This window comes from Paroedura picta, chromosome 2 (assembly GCF_049243985.1).
Source record: "Paroedura picta isolate Pp20150507F chromosome 2, Ppicta_v3.0, whole genome shotgun sequence".
In the NCBI taxonomy this organism is placed as follows: Eukaryota; Metazoa; Chordata; class Lepidosauria; order Squamata; family Gekkonidae; genus Paroedura; species Paroedura picta.
The window spans coordinates 84,200,708-84,215,146 of NC_135370.1; the positions used below are offsets into that span (position 1 = coordinate 84,200,708).

General features: G+C 42.0%; 2 protein-coding genes across 7 annotated transcripts in view; one reads left to right on the forward strand and one right to left on the reverse strand.

Annotated features, from left to right (window-relative positions):
* The window catches only part of PHRF1 (PHD and ring finger domains 1), a 43,216-nt gene extending 31,185 nt beyond the window's left edge, over nucleotides 1–12,031 (forward strand). For 3 of the 4 annotated variants that reach the window (XM_077321370.1, XM_077321369.1, XM_077321371.1), the window contains exon 18: nucleotides 33–1,009. In XM_077321370.1, the coding sequence (XP_077177485.1) occupies nucleotides 33–170 (138 nt within the window). In that variant the 3' untranslated portion in view covers nucleotides 171–1,009. Of the gene's footprint in view, nucleotides 1–32; nucleotides 4,458–11,771 lie in introns of those variants that run through there. The other variant, XR_013228257.1, reaches the window with a different exon arrangement.
* IRF7 (interferon regulatory factor 7) overlaps nucleotides 8,152–14,439 on the reverse strand; it is a 29,362-nt gene continuing 23,074 nt past the window's right edge. For all 3 annotated transcript variants that reach the window (XM_077321373.1, XM_077321372.1, XM_077321374.1), the window contains 2 exons: nucleotides 13,966–14,084; nucleotides 8,152–10,891 (listed from right to left, as the gene is read on the reverse strand). In XM_077321373.1, the coding sequence (XP_077177488.1) occupies nucleotides 10,739–10,891; nucleotides 13,966–14,084 (272 nt within the window). In that variant the 3' untranslated portion in view covers nucleotides 8,152–10,738. The remainder of the gene's footprint in view (nucleotides 10,892–13,965; nucleotides 14,085–14,439) is intronic.

Here is a 14,439-nt window from a genome sequence, read left to right on the forward strand (position 1 = left end):
TGAAACTTAAATTTTATCTTTTTTATTATTAGATCTGTCATAGCAAAAGTGGTGAAATCAACCCGGTGAAGGTGGCTAATCTTGTGAAGGCTTACGTTGAGAAATATAAACATATTAGAAAACACAAGAAGTCTGACACTGAAGAAGAGCCTCGGGAAACTGCGAACTGAGAAGCTGAGACTCCAGGTGGAACAGTGGAGGTGCTTCTCGCCAAGGAATTGTTGTTTCTCCACAGGAAGATGGAGATGTGCAGTTGCATGTTATAGAATGCTCCCCCCACCCCCCTGGGCACTGGAGACTGGGACTTCGCCTGCAGGGCCACAAGACTGGAGTCTCCTCTTAAATTTCACTGCAATTCAGGAACCAAAATGTCAGCATATCCCCCTAAAACCTGCAGAGTAGCTGGACAGAGAAAACTCTGTGTGTGAGTGTGTACATATGTAGAAGGAATGCCCTATCAATTTTCATGGTTTAGTTCGACCACATATTTGGGGGGAGGGGTCTGTCCTGCTCACAGTCAAAAGCAGACTTTTTTATATACAGTATGCGGCAATATATACTGTTCCCATTGTGTTCTTATCTATGAAAAAATATGGATTCTTTAAACATTTATCTGAAATTGGTTTAATACTTGAACTGTGGTATTTTTAGCTTGTTCAATGAGAGACATGTTCTGTCATATGGGAAATGCAGATGCACACTTAGCCTTTATAAATTCTCTTCAGAAAATATTGCTCCTCAAGTGGCATTTATTTATCTTTTGTTAACTGTCTTGATGAGGAATTCCAGCTAAATTTTTTTGGGGTTTAATGGCAGAAGAACTAGACTAAGTTGCACTTCCTGTGAATACTGTGCTGAAAATTTGTTTTGAATTTTTTGAATAAAGTTGCCTTTCACGAGGGGGAAGGGAAAGAGATACTGTGTGAGCTTTCAGTAGCAAACCTGAGGAATGCAGCAGAAGGATGTACAAAGCAGAAATGTGACAATTTATAAAATTATTTTGAATTGTTTTAGTCTGGCAGGAGATGTCATTTGTTGGGGGAATGGGGGTTGCTGATTCCAACTTGTGGTAATAATCTAAAAAGAGAAAACTTTATTTTTATGAAGATTAGATGAGAAAGACATGCAGTTAATGGAGTCTTGGAGAGAAGGAATGGGATTGCCATGGGATTGTGTGGACCCTTCCCTGTGGGCTTTATTTTATGTGCACGTCAGCTTGAGTTTAAACGTGATTGTTGAAGAGGATGTAAGAGCATCCCCAAATTTGGTTTAATCTGAGTGGATAGTGGTAAGGGATAGTGAAAGCAGACAGTGAAGGATGAATGGGGACTTTGATCCCTTAGCCAGCTTCCAGTCTGTCAACTTCAGGGCCCTAGCTCCATTCCTTCTTTATGTGACATCTTAACATAGCCACATGCTGGCTGTTTTCACCCCCCTGCCCCAATTACTATTACATTTGGCTTTTGCACATCTGTCTTCCAAACTGAGTAGTTGGAAACTAGCTGTCTGAACCAGTTCATTTCAGACCGGTGTATTTTAAAACTGAAAACTAGTGGCAAAAAGGTTCCCAGCTAACCAAAATGCTATTGAATAGAGTCATAAGTTGATTTATTGTACAATTCAGTGCAATAATTAATTTTAGTTATTAACACATTTATACCCCTCCTTTCCCCGTGACCCAAGGTTCATGCTTAAAAACATCCACCCCCTACCCTAATAAAAGCCCTTCAACAGCTCCATCAGCATGAGACCAATTTTCTTTACCTTTCATTAGATTTTATTACTATAAAAATTGCTTTGATGACTACTGAGACTGAAAAGTAGTGTACAGGAGCAATAAATTGAATATATCTGTAGAAAAATTACCTTACGTTTCCATAAATCTTGGGAAGGGGAAAGGTGGGTAGGGGGATTTATAAGAAAACTAGCCAGGAATACAATGGGCACTAGGACCCAGGGGACACTGGCAGGTGCAGATCTCTCTCAGCAGGAGCCATAGGAGGTAATCAGGGCTCCTTCCTAGTAGGGAAACAAGGGCGTTTGGGGCTCGTTTGTAGTTTGTCTCTGTCTGTCTCTCTCCCTGGCAGCAGGAGCCATAGCGAGTAATCAGGGATCATTTGTGGTTTGGCAGGGCTCTCTGTCTCTCTGTGTGTGTCTCTCAGGCCTCTGAGAGCAAAGTGGCTAGTGTCCAGAGAAGGAGGGCCAATCAGCTTTGCTGGCCGCACCCTGATTGGCCCGATTCCATCTCGGACAGCCAGGACACTCTCCACCCCAGGAGAGTTTCACAAATATTAAGAGGAACAATGGATAAGGGTAAGTAAGGAACTTAGAGGATTCAAACAAGGCTGCTGCTTGGTGATCACCAGCCTAGTATAGTGGTTAAGAGCAGCAGCTTCTAATCCGGAGAGCCGGGTTTGATCCTCAGCTCCTCCACATGCAGCCAGTTGGGTGACCTTGGGCCAGTCACAGTCCTGTTAGAACTGTTCCCACAGAGCAGTCCTGCCAGACCTCTCTCAGCCTCAGCTACCTCACAGGGTGTCTGTTGTGGGGAGAGGAAGAGAAGGCAAGCCTCCTTCAGGCAGTGAAAAGCAGGTATAAAAACCAACTCTTCTTCTTTTTGTGCCTCCAAACTCATTCCTCCTCTTGCCCAAACCACCTTCTTCATATTTGTTGATCACCAAGTATAATTTTGCAGCCACAGCAGGTGCTTTAGTGGTTTTATTTATGCTTCTATTAGTTATGATGCACCTTCCTCTCCAATGGTGACTAAATGTTCAAGGCTGAAATAACTCTTTTGTTTAAGAATGGAGTTCAGCTGCGTCCAAGTTAACCTGTGCTCCAGGCAAAGCATAGAAATTGTAAACCATATTCAAGTATTGTACTAGTTTACATGTGTAGCTCCAGGTCCTCGGTTCATAGTATATGTACACATGCAAAATTTCATTTGCCCCATTTTACAGGTAGAGTACACTTGGGAGTCACAGAAGTGAATTTCCCAAGCACATCGAGTAACTTGTGGTTTTCTGCTTCTCAAAACTTCAACTGGATCAAATGTCTAGTATCAGTATCAGCACCTGCTTTTTAGACATACATTATTTGATACTGTGGAAAAATATTTTTTAAATATCCTGTTTTCTTTTGACACCAGACAGCACTGTTCAAACTGTAGATCTCTTACAGTTTGGAGGCATACATTAGGTGTGTATATAGCAAGTGCTTGAAAAACCTGCATGTGTAGACTTTCTCACTGGAGATATTCCTAAATAAGTAGATGAAAGCCACATTGAACTGTGGGAGAACGGAGCCTAATTTCTAAACAAGCATTGTCTAACATACCTTCTGCTTACGGGGCCCAGAAGTTAAGCTGTGAGTCAAATTCCAATTTGTTTCCTTGAGCAACAGCTGAATTACCAAATAAATGGCTTAGCTGTTTAAAGGTTTTTTACATGCTAGAATCTGCATTTTGAGAAAGAAAATCACTCATCTGTTCTGTATATACTACAGACACACAACAATGTTCAGAATTCAATCATTTCAAAAAGAATTTCTATTTACAGAGAATTTTCTAATTACAGGCACAACTTCTTGAGCATCATAATTCATTCCGTTATACAAAGGTAGGTCACTGTGGTTATCTGGAACCCAAAGCAATTGGGGTTTTGCCAAGTTTCACATCAAAATCACAAGATGTCATAGTCCCATTGTATACGGCACTGGTCAGACCACACCTGGAGTACTGTGTGCAGTTCTGGAGGCTTCACTTAAAGAAGGATGTAGATAAAATTGAAAGGGTACAGAGGAGAGTGACGAGGATGATCTGGGGCCAAGGGACCAAGCCCTATGAAGATAGGTTGAGGGACTTGGGAATGTTCAGCCTGGAGAAAAGAAGGTTGAGAGAGGACATGATAGCCCTCTTTAAGTATTTGAAAGGTTGTCACTTGGAGGAGGGCAGGATGCTGTTTCCGTTGGCTGCAGAGGAGAGGACACGCAGTAATAGGTTTAAACTACAAGTACAATGATACAGGCTAGATATCAGGAAAAAAATTTTCACAGTCAGAGTAGTTCAGCAGTGGAATAGGCTGCCTAAGGAGGTGGGGAGCTCCCCCTCACTGGCAGTCTTCAAGCAAAGGTTCGATACACACTTTTCTTGGATGCTTTAGGATGCTTAGGGCTAATCCTGCGTTGAGCTGGGGGTTGGACTAGATGGCCTTTATGGCCCCTTCCAACTCTATGATTCTAAGTTTCCAAGTCTAATTCAAGTAACAACACCTGGCTTTTATAGAGCTTTAATTCAATTAAGCAAATCTAAATATATATTTTAAATATCCTGTTACCCTTTGGCACCAGACCAGTCTGCATTGATCTTGTACAATTTAATTTTGCCAGTGATTGACCCTATCCAGTAAAGGACACAGGACAGTAAGAAGTGCCCTGCTGAATTCATCTATTCTTCCAAGGTCTGTATACTGTTTGCATTGCTTGTCCCCCAGTATCATATTCAGAACCTATTGTCATCTTATGGTGGTGAAGACCGTAACTTATTTGTGAAGAAAACAATTTTCCTGAAAAAATAATCTCTGAAAAGTAGCAGTTGCAGTCCTGTTCAGAGTTTTAGTGGGCTTAGACTGGAGTATCTATGCATACTATTTGCACTGTAATGTGGCTAGCAGCTGGGTATTAAGAGTTTAAAAGCTTTGCAAGAAAGGAAAATTGCTCAAATTCTGCTGGTTATCTTAACCGCTAAGGGAGAAAAATATGAAGCAGTATATTGCCCCTTCCCTTATGGTGACAAACACTTAGGTTAAAAGCTGGAAAGGTGGTCCAGAAAATTTGCTTCTTACAAAGTGATTCAGTAGGCTGTACTTAAGATGCCACATCAGGCTTTCTCAACCAGGGTTTCATGAAACTCTGGGGGATTTTGATGTTGCTTGAAAGGCTTTCCTAAATAGGCGGGTTAATTAATTTCATATATATCTTTAAAAATTGTTAAACATTTATTTATTGGACTTTTATCCCACCACTCCCAGACATGCTGGCTCATGGAGGCTCACAACATAGCAAAACATAAAAACCCATACAGTATAAAACAGATAAAAACAACACAGATGGCAATCACACAATCCCTGATCAGGCCCTTAATTGTCAATCATCTGTTCCCGGCTGTGGCAACCAGATGTAAATCTGGGGGCGATGATAGGCCCCCTCCAGGGGAGGAACCAGATTGTAGAAGGACGGGAAGGACCCGCCCTTATCACTCAGTATTCGGCCCGGCCTCAACCAAAAGCCTGGTGGAAGAGCTCCGTCTTGCAGGCCCTTTGGAACCCAGAGAGCTCTGACAAGGGTAGGCCCATGTAGAGTGAGTTACGGACATCTAATCTGGAAGTGACAAATGCATGGATCACTGAGGCAAAGTGTTCTGAGGACAGATAGGGCGCTAGTAGACATATTTGCCACAGATGGAAAAACCCTGACCATGACTTGAGCCTCCATAGATAAAGAAGCAACAAAAATCATGCCCAAATTCCTGGCCATTGGTGCAGATGTAAGTTGCACCCCATCCAGGCATGAGAGATGCGCTTCCTGGTCCTGTCCCCTTCCACCCAGCCACAGGACCTCCGTCTTGTAGGGGTTGAATTTCAGATGGCTCTGCCTAATCCATGGCTTCCAAACAACTGGGGGGGGGAGATCTGGCCATCCATCAGGAGATAGACCTGGGTGTCATCCCTATACTGGTGACATTCTAACCATAACTACTCTGAACCAGCTGAGCCAGAGAGCCTATACAGATGTTAAAACGTGTGGGGGAGAGTATTGCCCCTTGTGGTAACCCACAAGGAAGTACAAAGGGGTCTGATAACTCTTCCACCACCGCAACCCGCTGTGACCAGTTTGCAAGGAAGGAGGTCAGCCATCTCAAGGCCGTTCCTCCCATCCCTGTGTCCCCAAGGTGGCGTGCCAATAACTCATGATCGACCACATCATATGCGGCCAATAGTTCTAATAAGAGTATGGCCTACACCTGGTGTAGGAGATCATCCATCAGAGCAACTAGCACAGTCTCCACCCCATGGCCAGGATGGAAGCCAGAAAAATCACATCCTGTGATCTGAAAACCTGGCTCCTTTATTACAGGTGGATCGGAGCCAACTGTGGTAATTACATGTTTAAAGAAATATGTTTGCACATTTGCAGGAGGAAACCTAAGCTAAGATTCTCATGTTAAAGGGGGGGGGGTCACCAAATAAGCTCATTGATAATATCTACTTGCAATGCTCTGCCATCTCTTCATTTCTTTCCACAATATCCACAATTGTTGCTTCCACTTGCTTATAAATGGGGAAGTACTTGGATGATTTCAGGGAATATTTGTTCATTCTTGACATGGTCCAGAATTGTACCCTCAAGTTTTTTAATGTCTTTGAAATCCATACAAATGACAGGAACAAGGTCTAAAATCTGAAGTAGAGGAAAAAATAAACATCCAAAAGCTACAAACACTTAACCAGCAAGCACCAGGTACAAATTAAGATACTGGTTAGCAAAAGGGTTGTCTACCTCAATCTAGGTCAATTAGGAGATAGACAAGGGGGGGAGGAATACAGAGGACTTGAAAGTAGAATTGTGTTCTAAATGAGCCTCTTGTGGTGCAGAGTGGTAAGGCAGCCGTCTGAAAGCTTTGCCCATAAGGCTGGGAGTTCAATCCCAGCAGCCGGCTCAAGGTCGACTCAGCCTTCCATCCTTCCGAGGTCGGTAAAATGAGTACCCAGCTTGCTGGGGGGTAAACGGTAATGACTGGGGAAGGCACTGGCAAACCACCCCGTATTGAGTCTGCCATGAAAACGCTAGAGGGCGTCACCCCAAGGGTCAGACATGACTCGGTGCTTGCACAGGGGATACCTTTACCTTTACCTTTACCTAGCAAAAGGGTTGTCTACCTCAATCTAGGTCAATTAGGAGATAGACAAGGGGGGAGGAATACAGAGGACTTGAAAGTAGAATTGTGTTCTAAATACTATAGAACCCACATGGAAGAATTTTCTCTAGTTTCTGTTATAAGGCACAACTCTCAGGGTCCTAACTAGAGGACAGTTAGGTCCTCATCTTACTCTGTGATTGATGGAGGCCATCCAGAAAACTCCGGGTTCTCTGGACTTACTTACACCTAAGTGTACTTACACCTATCTTGAATAAATGTCAGCAGCCTGTTGAATCCTGCATGATCTTTCTGTTGCTGGCAGACACCAATCCAGAAATAACACCTGTTTTCCAAATTCTTATTAGCTGTGGTTGTTCTGTGCAGTTACAGAGACCAATTTTAATTTACCTTAATGTATTTGAATGTCTTGTATTTCATTTTGATTTTGCAATTTTGCTCGAGACCTTTGGTCTGAGGAGTGGAATAGGAAGGGGTACATCAACAACGGCTGTTAAATAGGCTTAACTTTCTCTGGTTCCTACGTTAAAACATTCCCAAATTGATTCCCCTACTTTTGTGTGCCAGAAGATGGAAATGCTGACTAGCATCAGAGGTTAGAACAATACTCCACAAAAGAGAGCTGAGGATTTGGCTTTTTCACGATCGCTTCAGTCATCCCAAGCAGTTGTGTGACTAGTTTGCTTTCTGAAAAAGATGTACCACTTGACTTATGAGAGCTATTTTTCCAGCTATTCCTGTGGCACAGTGGTTTTGAATGTAGTCTGGACTACCCGAGGTCCTTTTTTGGTTAACGACTGGTGTGTAAGGAAATTATCAGGAAATTAATTATTAAGGGATGCTACAAGCCTGAACATTGTACCAACTAAAGAGAATTTCTCAGGGTAGAGCAACAGATATTATGCCTCCAACTCTAATCCATTGATTTTTTCACCAAAGTCAGATGAGTTTGAACTGGGATCTGAGGCTGGAACTCATTCAGTAGCTTGAAGCAAACCTAAATTTTCCTTTGCTTTTTTACAAAAAGTAGTTTTATAGTTATTATATATGTCATTTTGTTGCAGAACTTCCAGGCCAATTAACTGAGGCAGCACAAGAAGTCATTGGCAGAAATCTGTCCCAAAGGGTTGGGGGGAAGAAGAATCATGCTGACCTGTTCAAATGTTTCATGGTGTATTTTCTTGACTAGACTGTTCTCATAAACACTCGGGAAAGTCTTACAGAACATCTGTTTATTTGCAAATAGTAAAAAAGCACATTGGTTCTAAACAGCCAACAGAAAAGTCAAGAACAGAGTTTTCCCATCGAGCTGAACACAAAGTTGTGTTCAACAAAATCTTAAGCAGATAGTATTTGAAACAGATTCAAGTAGGGAGCCATGTTGGTCTTAAGTAGTAGAACAAAGTTTGAATCCAGTGGGCACCTTTGAGACCTACAACACAGCACACTTCATCAGACACTGGAACTGGAGTTACAAGACCACATTTATAAGTAGAGAGTAGGTCATGGGCAAGCACACAGCTTAATGAAGATGATTACCATCTCAGTAGTTGAAACAGTAATTAAAGTTAATCAATTCAGAAGAGGTTCATTCATTCATTCATTCATTCACTTATATACCACCACTCTCAGCCCAGCTGGGCTCATGGCTGTTTACATTAAAAACACCCACATAAAAATTGACTCATACAATTTCCCCAAAATACAATTTAAAACAACTTACAACAACATTGATGACGGTAAACATATGCCATACTCCACCGTACCCCAGTGCCTCAACTCTTCCATTCTCAGTTTCTTGTCCAATAGTTGCTCTCAGGCGATATTCGGCCCAGGGAGGAACCGATAACCAAGAAAATAGAAGAAGAGTTGGTTCTTATATGCCACTTTTCTCCACTCAGAGTCTCAAAAGCGGCTTACAATCACCTTCCCTTTCCTCTCCCCACAACAGACACCCTGTGGGGTGGGTGAGGCTGAGAGAGCCCTGATATCACTGCTCGGTCAGAACAGCTTTATCAGTGCCGTGGCGAGCCCAATGTCACTCAGCTAGTTGCATGTGGGGGAGCGGGGAATCAAACCCGGCTTGCCAGATTAGAAGTCTGCACTCCTAACCACTACACCAAGTTGGCTTAAATAGGTTAAGTACTCAAAGGCTTTACATGAAAGAATTTAAATATATATTAAAAAATCCTACATAAGAATTGAAGTCTAGGAAACAACTGTCTTACTAATAATACATGAGTGGTTAAGAAGTTACTTAGTTGGTAAGCTTCATATTTTGATTCAAAACAGATGCCCCATCATTTAAAAACTGCATTGAAGACACTTAAATGTAGCCCCTTTGGAGCTAGTGAGGGACTGCTGAGTCATATCAAGGAATTAGACAGCTCCTCACTTCTTACCTTGCCAAAATAGACAGCATAACTACAGCTATGTCAACAAAAGTTCTCTAGGATTTCCCAGAGACACCTTCCTACATTTAAAAAAAAATTACTCTGAATATTTTTGTGTTTAAGCTATGCAGTACTTCAGAGGGAACCAAACAGCAACAATTCATATGATAGTTGGTTTCTAGTGTTATTTTCTATTGCTTTATGCAGCTCTGTTTATTTCTCTTGTGTAGAAACCTGACCCACAATAGCATCCTAACACTTAGGCATGATCCAGACTTCCTGGGTTTCATGTGCACAACTTATCTGCATTGAAAGTGTGCAGTTGCTATTGCAGATTGGATTTATGGGGGAGGGGGGGGAAAAACTGCGGATCTGGCTTACTTTTCACCCTTCAAGGCCAAGTAGGATATGTAATATTAAGGTCACATACTAAACTAGACAGAATTCAGTATATAAAGTAATGTGTGTGCAGCCAGAAAGCTTGTTTTTGTTGTCTTCATTATGCTGTGTACTGTTTCATGGCCCACTTTCTGGCTATTTATGTGGACCTGTAATTCCCATCTCATTGTGTCTGAAGGAAGTGTGCCATGCACATGAGAGCTTGAATAAAACATTTATTTATTTATTACATTTGTATACCAGCTTCCCTTGAGGCTCAGGGCAGTTCACATGAAATGTTAAAAAACTATAAATCGAACTCAGGTTTTATATCGAATAGAAGTAACAGAGTGGTAATGATAATAGTAATAACAAGAGAATAGCAATTTAACAGAACAACAATCAAACAGGCTCATGGTTGTTCAATTCATGTCCATGAGTTCCTGGGAGGGAGGTTCAGGGGCCCATTTTTGATCCTACACTTCCCCTAATAGTCTTAAAGGTGCTACTGAATTCAAGCTCCGAGATTAATTTTGCCAGGTCTAATATAGTTATAATAAGCCTTTCTTGCCCAATCTGGGTAAGATTCAGGATGGGGTGGGAGGTACAAAACTGCATCACTCACTCAGGTAGACTGGACATTATCCAAAATGTCTGGCCTTTGGGTTAGAATCTACATTATTATGCTTCTTAAAATGCTGATACACCCTTCCCCATAATATGAACATCCTGTGATGATATTCCATAGGAGTCTACTACATCCTGAAAGTAGACACAGAGAAGTGTAAAGAGATGACATCTAACTGAGTTTCTGCACGTTATTTGGGGAGGGGGAGAAACAACACAGAGAACGCTCTTTTCAACAGCATCATCACCATAACATATGAACTTCTAGCCTCTGATTGTGGCACAAGCTAGGTAGAGCAGCAAGAGTGGGAACAGGGAATGCAGGGGCTTATTATACTCTCTGTTCTCTCCCCAAGCCATACAAAGTTGAGTTGCCAACTAGCAACACAGTATCCAAGGTCCTTCCTTACATATCCATAAGATGTTGTTCTGTCGTGAGATATTGTTCTATCATATCCATCAGACTGTTGGAAATGTGTAGACTCATGTCGCTGCTCAAAGATGAGGCTCCTTCTCTCAGCACGAATTCATGATACTCCTTACAGTACTTTGGCACTAACTGAAAAACACACAGAAGTCTTGTTCATTTTACATAATTGCACAGAAATCCCAAGCATTTGATCTTCTAACCAACCAAATATTTTATATACACAGCCGAAAATGTACGGGGCTGGAGAGAGAATACAGGGACAAAGCCATCAGTAGGTGGTTCATCAGTATGATCCATTCCAGGGTCTGTAAAACAGGATGTGCAGGGGATTTTGTTGTGCTTCAAACCCTGCACTGCTGTTTGACCAGAAGCCCTGACCTGGTTATATCCAAGCAGGGTCATACCATCTTTAACATGGAAAGGTGTTCAACACAAAGCCAATGCCAATTTCTCATTGCAATTCTTTCCAGATTCCAGAAGTGCCTATTAGGTAACCAAGGCCCAGCTCCCTGTCCAGCTAAAGGGATGAATCACATGGGACCATATATCTCTGGCCTCTACTCTTTACCTGCCAGTTCTTGTCTAAAGGAAGCAACAGCCAAACCTGGTTTCTAGGTGAGAATACCTGTTTGCAAAGATTGTGGGGTAAAGCCCTAAGGGTTTAGTAAAAAAAAAAACAACAAAACAGCATAAACACAGCATTAAGCAACCTGAAGTGATACCCGCAGAACAGCCCTCAGGCCAGAAACGGACCATAAAAATCAGCTTTAAAAAAGAATACAGGAAAACATTCCCAACTGTCCCTTCAGATCTCAACACTGAACTGATGCTTCCTTCCAGACAAGACCACTCCCATTATCCATGCTCAGTGACCTCAACCGGATGCTCCCATCTTCAGGACCATCTCTCATATGTATCATCCCGCTCTTTCCACATTGGTTTATATTCTTGTAATACCCTTTTTTGCTTTGTTTGACATGTTATGTCTAATATTTTTCCTTTGTTTCAGCTTTGGTAATCCCAGTCCGTTTGCACTGCTTACTAGATAACTCATCCTGTTGACTGCACAGATTTGCACTGTGTCCTTTGCCTTGAGTCTCAGTGAAAATGGAAGATAATAAATGAAGCACATAAAATACCATTGTCATTGCCCAGTAATGGGCAAATACAAGTGTAGCCAACGTGACCATAGTTTTTATGATTTCACACTTTGTATACGTTTTTATGTTGTTGATTGCAGTCTAGAAATTAATAAATAAAATAAAGGTCCTTTTGTAGAGTCTTGGCACAACATAATGTAACAGAAAAATTCAGAAATACAGAGCACAATGAGTAGAGGCTGAGGAGGCAGAAAAGAAACAGAGGCTGTTAAGGAGGCTCAGAAGCCTTCAGTTGGATGGTAGAGGATTTAGGCTTAAACACATTTGTAACTTCCTTAGTAGAACTATGAACAAGGTCTTTTCAAGAGCAGGTCTGTGGGAGACGAAGAGGATACTGCTGGGGTTGGTGATACTGAGATGCATTTTTGGAGGGGTGGATGACTGAAATGTAACAGAGTCTCAGTCGGGTTCTTCATTTTCACCTATCTGTACTTTAGAGAGCCCCTTGCCATCAAACACCCTATATCCTTGTCAGAAGCAGCCTGTTGTGCAGGCCTCTGGAATGCCATTTGGAAATGACTGAAGTTCAAAGACAGAGTGGTTTGTAAGTAGCAGATACATTAATGACTCTGGCTCAGATAACAAAAACAAGAGAGTGTCCTGTTTGACAGACACTCACATGGTCAGGGCCCATGAACTTTCCCCAGTGAAGCTTAGCATGGAAGGGTGGAAGCCAGATAGCAAAACAGAGATTACTTATCCTGGATTCTCTTTTGTGAGTGTGTGTGACTCAGCAGCCATTATGAGATGATCTGCCCCACAAGCCTTTGGTTGGGAGGGTGGGAAAGTATAAGCAGCAGGATCCTTCTGGAGTAGTTTCTGGATCCCAGGGCTGAGGTGCTGGCTACCAAATTTCTAGACTTAAGAACTGAGCTACATGATCTATTATACTGTGTAAAAGTGAAGATCATATCTGGAGTTGGAACGTTAGGCTCCCTTCAAACCTGATTTATAAGTAATGCAGAAAAACCCATTATTAAATCTAATGCCAAGTGAGTCCCCTGATAGGGAATGATCCTTTGAATTGGTAATTCTCACAGGAAGAACTGCAGAAATAAAAGAAACGAGAGTAGCTGGTGGAGGAAGTCTATCACAAGAGCCACTAGCAATAACAGCACTGGCCTCAAAGAGCCAGTGAGCTGCGTTTGTGAGTGGGAATGCACATTCCCCCTCCATCTGCAAGGTCTGGGGAATGCAATATCACCTCAATTGCAGGTGTGTCAACTGGCAACTGGTGGTAGTGAGTTCTGTCTTATAGTCTCAAGGCTAGCATACTGTCTTGGATAATTGCTGATGGGAAAAATCTGCTCATATTAGGAGGAGGGGAAATGAGCAAGGAGTGAAGTAATATTCTGGCATCTTCTGTTAATTAGGACATCAGATTAGTCTGCAAATCACATATGTGAAACTGCTGCAGCTATGTAGATAGACTTTTATACTGGGGCTGGCTACCTGCAGGAAACTAAGTTAAGGACTCAGGTTATAAGTGGGTTTTGGTGTTTTTGTACCACTTGTCTCGTGAAACTCTTGCATTGTATTGTTTAAATCCATTAACCTTTTTCTAAATTTCCATAATAAGCTTTAATAATTTTTAGCATCATGTCTGAATTTACACCCCCAGCTCTGTGATCCTGATGTCCCTGGAGCTTGTTCCTTGAGAACATCCCACCTCTCCAGGCATGGTGTGTATCTAGGTCCACCCTCTCTCGCAAGGGAGGCTGCTTCCCTCTGTGCAGGTATGCAACCTATTTGTAAGAACAGTCAGAGGCCAGACATTGACCCCTCAGCACAGTCTCAAAACCAGGATCAAAACACACTGAGGTCTGTGATGAAGGCATGTTCATGAATTGCTTTCCCTTGATTTTCAGATTCATAACTCATAGCTCTCTTTTCTATTCCTCAAGCAACCTCTGCCACCGATGGCCCAATCTACAGCCTCCTCACTTTTACCAAGAGTTTCAAAAAGGGGTTAATTGCTACTCCACTCCCCCATCAAAGAAAGCATTTTGCACCAAAACCTTAAGGGGTTTCTTTTTTTCTCACCTTCACCAAGATTAGCTTGGACTCCTTAGATTTGGCAGCAGAGAAACACTGCCCAAAGCACAGGTAAATAGTATAGTCAGGAGAAGTCGATCTTCGGTGTTCATGGAAATCTTTTAGTTCTGGTAAAAATAAAGATATACATATCTGAGAGTTTTAAAAAATCACTTGAATCTCTGGCACACTCTTAAGAACCACATGTTAATGCAGGGTAAGATTCAGAGGAGAACAAATATCCTAGCCAATATAGGCTTTTATATAATTCATATGGTAGGTCAATTTCAGCAAATCTTATGTACCCTAAGATCAACAGATCAACGAAGACTGACATTATCCTCTGCCAATCTGTAGGAAAGTCCCATCACACCTTAGGGACCAGCAAGATTTCTTAGGTTAGAACCTTTTGAGAGTGAAAGCTCCTTTCATCTTTTCTATCTGACGCAGGGAGCTTTGACAGCTTATAAATCAGGACATCTT